Here is a 5,507-nt window from a genome sequence, read left to right as displayed (position 1 = left end):
CCTAAGGTCACATTTAGCACAGAGGTCTCACACAGAGATCATAGATCAGGGACACACTTACTAAAAGGGTTTCTTCTTCTTCTTCTTCTCCTTCTTCTTCTTCTTCTTCTTCTTCTTCTTCTTCTTCTTCTTCTTCTTCTTCTTCTTCTTCTTCTTCTTCTTCCTCTTCTTCTCCTTCTCCTTCTCAGCCTCCTCCTTTTTCCCCTCCTCTTCCTCCTCCTCCTCCTCCCCCTCCTTCTTCTTCTCCTTCTCAGCCTCCTCCTTTTTCCCCTCCTCCTCCTCCTCCTACTCCTCCTCCTCCTTCTTCTTCTTCTTCTTCCTTTGATCTCTAGCTCAGATGTCCCTTTCAAATAATAAAAATGCTATTTCAGATTTTTAAAAAAGATGTGAACAAACACAAAACGAAAATATTATAAGATTCGACTTGTATTAATTGTCTGGAATAGGTAAAGGGATAGAGAGAAAGCAGATCAGGGGTTTCCAGGGGCAGGAGGAATGGAGAGTGATTACTGTTGGAGAAGGGTTTCCTTTTGAGGTCATGGAACATCCTGAAACCAGACAGTGCTGATGCGTACACAGCGTTGTGAATGTACTTCATGATCAGGAATGGCAGCATTTAAATCAGAACAATAACTTTATTATTTAAAAGGGATTATACAATGGAAAAATGAAGAACAGACACAGAAAAAAGAAAATAATAAAAGCCAAACTCACCCAAACCCCCAAAGTAATAAAAAGGTCAAAAAAGAAAGTACGCCATGGAGAACATAAAAATAAAATAAGAACAATAAAGAAAACCGAAATATCAAGGAGTGGGGGGCAAACGAGTTTTCCCCTTGGGACAGGGTGAGGGCACTCAGCAAGCAGCCCTTGAGTTGGCGCCTCCACAGGCAGCTCCTCCTCTGAGGCAGGAACCGGCAAGGGTCCCGGGCAGGGTTCTTCTTCCAGCGCTGGTGGGGCCTCAGTTGTGTCTGGGGCCGGCCCTGGCTCCACAGCTGCAGCTGGAGAGGCTGCTGGAGGTGGCACTGGCTCTGGAGCCTCCAGCTCCTCAGGGTGGACTTTGGGTGTTACAGGAGGAGCCGCGTCTGCCCTCTGGGCTGGTTCTGGAGTGGTGAGAGGAGAGAAGGTCACCCACGTGCCAGAATTCCCTTGTGCCCCCCAAACACAGAACACAGCTAGAGCCCAGGACCCACCACAGGACGCCCTCCCGCCCAAAGTCCAGCAGGCGGGTGGTCTGAGCCAGTCTTTGCTCCTGGCCAGGCTCTGGGGGGCTCCCCGTGTGTCTGGCAACAATCCCTCCCCCATAAGCTCACAGGGACCTCCCCAGCCATCCCACCCCCACCGCCCCAGCTCTCACCCTTAGACTCTGCCTCCAGGGGCTCCAGGTCTTCTGGGCTGGTGCGATTTCCGCAGGCACAGCACTGCAGCACCGAGTTGAAAAGTGCCCTCGGCCTGTTGGGACTGAGCTGCTTCGAGTTTGGAGGCTGGTGGGGCCTGTGTCGCTGGGGTGGAGGAGTCCTCCCTGCACCCATGGGCCCTGGTTCCCCAGACGCCCAGGTGGCCACACGCACTTCAGGCCTGCGCTGGCCCAAAGCGGTGTGGCTCACCGGCCCCTCCCTGAGGCACATGGGGCGGGGGTATTCATAGAGCAGATGCGGCTGCTCCACGATCATATTCATCCATTCTTCGACCAGGATGGAGCTCTGCAATGACAGTGATGGGCAGCTGACTGAGTGGACTCAAGCCTGGCCCTGGTCACTGCTGCTTCTGCCCACTGGACCTTCTGCTCCCGGATCGGGTCCAGCCCTGTGTCTACACACACATCCACCCAGGGGAAATGAGACTCACCTCCAGGGCTCAGGGTAGACCTCAGGCAGAGGGTGCCACCCACACTCCACATCCACCCAGCCAGCCTTGACCTGGGGTGTGAGCATCACTGGTCCTGACCTCCAAACCCAGCCTGTTCCTGTTCTGGACAGACCCTCCCCAGGTGAGCACCCCCTTCACCCCCCCCCTCACCCTCACCCCCCAAACACAGAGGGAGGGGACATGGGCTGCCCAGGTGGGATCAGGGCGGTGGCCTGGCCCGGACAAACCTCCTGTGTTACCTCTGAGCGCCGCCGGGAAAAGGGCCACAGGCGTCCTTTGCGCTGAGTCCAGGTCCGGATCCAGCGGCGGCCACGACTAAACACACTCTCCTCGCTGCCTCTCTTGAGGCATCGGCCTCGGGACACGGGGAGACAACATGAAAACATGGTGTCCTTTCCCAGGTCTCTATCCGAGTGAGAGGGAAGGGCAGTTATAGAATGTGGCTGCCTGGTTACCGGGGCTCCAGGTTCTGTTGGGCTCCATTGTCAGGAGGTGAGGTCACTGCTCATGTCCGTCAGAGGAGGTGCTTGGGCAAGGGGACCCAGCCAGTGTGTGAAAATCAGTTGTATGACTAGTTTTAGAAGAAACAAAGAATACTGAAAAAGTTCAAATATAATTTGGCCAAATCCATATAATTAATAGAAGAAAAGCAATTTAATTTAAGAGTGCGATTTTAAGTGTCTCTACATACAGTCCTGGGGAAAAAAGATTGATGTTCCATTCTGGTCATTTCTTTTCTGAGCTCTACTAGTATACTCCTTTTGCCTCTATTTGCCACATGGCTATAACACCCATCTACAGCGTTCTCAAGCGGTTTATTTAGCCTCTGTGTTTTTTGATTCTTCCATGAAAAGGAGGAATAACAACCATATGACTCCTGTAACTTTTAAGTAAAAAGAACTTAGAAACCTGCCTGGGAAATACTGTGCTCAACATTGAATAATCATTACAGTATTATTTCAATAGCAGTAGTGTTACTATTAGTAAGAGTATTAGTGGGAGAAAGAGAGATGGAGGGTGATATTATGTTGTTCATTGTCTCTTTTGTATTGGGAATTTCCAAAAGTAAAGTATAGAGGGTCATGCATGCCTCGTTTAACGATGGGGATACACTCTAATGTGCATCATTAGGCAATTTTATTATGAGATCATCATAGAGACCATTTACACAAACCTAGATGATGTAGCCTACTACACATCTAGGCTATGTGGTATACCTACTGGTTTTAGGCTACAAAACCTGTACAGCATGTTACTGTGGTAAATGATGTAGGTATTTGTAACAGATGGTATTTGTGTATCTAAACATATTTAGACAGAAAAAAGGTGTAGAAAAATATGCTCTAAAAGATAAAAAATTGTAAACATTTATAGGGCACTTCTCAAGAATGAAGTGTGCAGGACTGAAAGTTACTCTGGGTGAATCAGTGAATGGGAAGGTCTAGTACAATACCGTACACTATTGTAGACTTTATAAACACTATGCACTTAGGCTCCAGTAAATTTATAAAAATATGTTTAGTTTTTAATAATAAATTAAACAGCTTACTATAACTTTTTTACTCTATATAAACTTTAAAAAATTATAACTTTAGGCTCTTTTGTTATAACACTTAGCTTAAAACACAAACACATTATACAGCTATACAAAAAATATCTCCTTTATATCCTTATTCTATGAGCTTTTTTCCTATTTTCAAAACTTTTATTTAAAAAAAATTAATCTTTTTGTTAAAAACTAAGACATAAAATACATATTAGCCAAGGCCTACAGAAGGCCAGAATCATCAATACCACTGTTTCCACCTCCATGTCTTATCTTCAGAGGCAATAATAGGTGTGGAGCTGCCTTCTTCTCTAATAACAAAGCCTTCTGGAATACCTCCTGAAAGACCTGCCAGAGGCTCTTCTTGAGTATGGGTCACTCTTTTCAGAAATATGTCCATGGTAGCTTGTTTTTTTTTTTTGTTTTGTTTTGTATTTTAACCATAGGGTATCATGTAAGCAGATGATACACCACGAGTGTTCCTCTGTATTAATTAAAACCTTTCAGTATTGGGGTTCATGTTTTCAAACATTTACATAACTTTGAAATATGCAAAAGCCTCTGCTAGATCCTTCACTGAATTTTTTGGACTGGCTTTCTTGTTCATTTTCTTCTCCCGCAGCATTATTTTATCTTGCCTCATCTTCAGCTATGTGTTCCTGCTCCAGTTCTAACTTACTCCTTATTCGTCAATTCCTCAGGAACCATCTCCAGGAGCTCCTAATCATCATTCTCATCAATAGCCAGTTTAAAATTGTAACCATTTTAACCACAGCCTTGCTGATTTTGCAATCTCCTCTTCCTTGGAAAATCTCCTCATCCTATGAAGTCATGCAGGGACCTCTAGAGTGTCTTTTTGCAAATGTCATCCATCCACTCCTTAATAAAAACCGCAAGTGCAAGTGTGGTACTTGATACAATCACAGATGTTGTAATCTTTCCAGAATTGCATTGGTGTCTTCTCAGTGTCTTTCTTAAGTGTAGCAATAGGATGGGCAAAGGTCTTCCTCAGTTAGCTGGCCTTAAAATTGCTATAAATCCTTCATCCTTTGGCTCAGAGAGGTGGTGTTTGAATGGAGAAACACCATTTTGATATTGAGATAAAGATCACCAATAGAAGAGGGATGTCTGCGAGCATTACCAACAATAAGCAAAATCTTGGAAAGTATGTTTTTCTCTAAATAGCACTTCTCCATTATACTGTATATAATTCAGAAGGGCATTATTACTACTGTAGCATGCAGTCAGTATGTGCTTATTAATATGCTTGAAGGCCCTGGATTGAGAATGCCATATCACAAAGCGTTTCATTTGTATCCTGTAACATTGTCCCCAAGCAAGATGGTTATCCTGTCCTTAAAAGCCTTGCAACCTGGCATTGGGTTGACCTCACTATAGATAAAAGTCCTTGCAGGCACCTTTGCCAGGAGAGTGAGGCTTCATCCATGCTGAATATTTGCTCTGACAAGTAATTTTCCTCCACAATAAGCTTGTCTAGAGTTGCAAAAAATTCTTCAGCTGCTTTCACAAGAGAACTCAGAGACCCACCATTCACTTTCACACTATGTAATAAATAATGAATCTTAAACTGTTTAAACCACCCAGAACTGGCAGTAACTCCAACATAGTAGTCAGGTCCAGCTTCTTTTTAACATAATTCCCCCCCATTTGGACAAAATAATCCAAGTTAAAAAAAAAAATGCTTGTCAACACATAAATGTGCTTGTCAATCACATAAACAAACTGAGAGACAAAAATCACATAATCATATTAATCAATGCAGAAAAGGCATTTGACAAAATTCAACACCCTTTCTTAATAAAAACTCAGCAAAGTGGGAATAGAGGGATCATACCTCAACATAATAAAAGCCATATATTACTAACCCACAGCCAACATCATACTTAATGTGCAAAAACTAAACACATTTCCCCTGAGAACTGGAACAAGACAGGAATGCCCACTTTCACCACTCCTGTTCCATATAGTACTGAAAGTGCTAGCCATAGCAATCAGACAATAAGAAGAAATAAAAGGCATCCAAATTGAAAACTAAGTAAAACTGTTCTTTTTCACAGATGACATGATACTA

At 44.1% G+C, this 5,507-nt stretch overlaps 1 protein-coding gene across 1 annotated transcript; it reads right to left on the bottom strand.

The window, feature by feature from the left end:
• Positions 1 to 621: 621 nt before the first annotated feature.
• LOC129150041 (skin secretory protein xP2-like) lies at positions 622 to 1,700 on the bottom strand. Its single transcript, XM_054720230.1, has 2 exons — positions 1,358 to 1,700; positions 622 to 1,103 (listed from the first exon to the last, which is right to left on the bottom strand). The coding sequence occupies exons 1-2, from the start codon at positions 1,677 to 1,679 to the stop codon at positions 643 to 645; spliced, it is 783 nt and encodes a 260-aa protein (XP_054576205.1). The 5' UTR covers positions 1,680 to 1,700; the 3' UTR covers positions 622 to 642.
• Between the last annotated feature and the right edge of the window lie 3,807 nt (positions 1,701 to 5,507).

The sequence above is a fragment of the Eptesicus fuscus genome, chromosome 8 (assembly GCF_027574615.1).
Source record: "Eptesicus fuscus isolate TK198812 chromosome 8, DD_ASM_mEF_20220401, whole genome shotgun sequence".
Classification (NCBI taxonomy): domain Eukaryota; kingdom Metazoa; phylum Chordata; class Mammalia; order Chiroptera; family Vespertilionidae; genus Eptesicus; species Eptesicus fuscus.
This window is presented reverse-complemented; position numbering and strand designations above follow the sequence as displayed.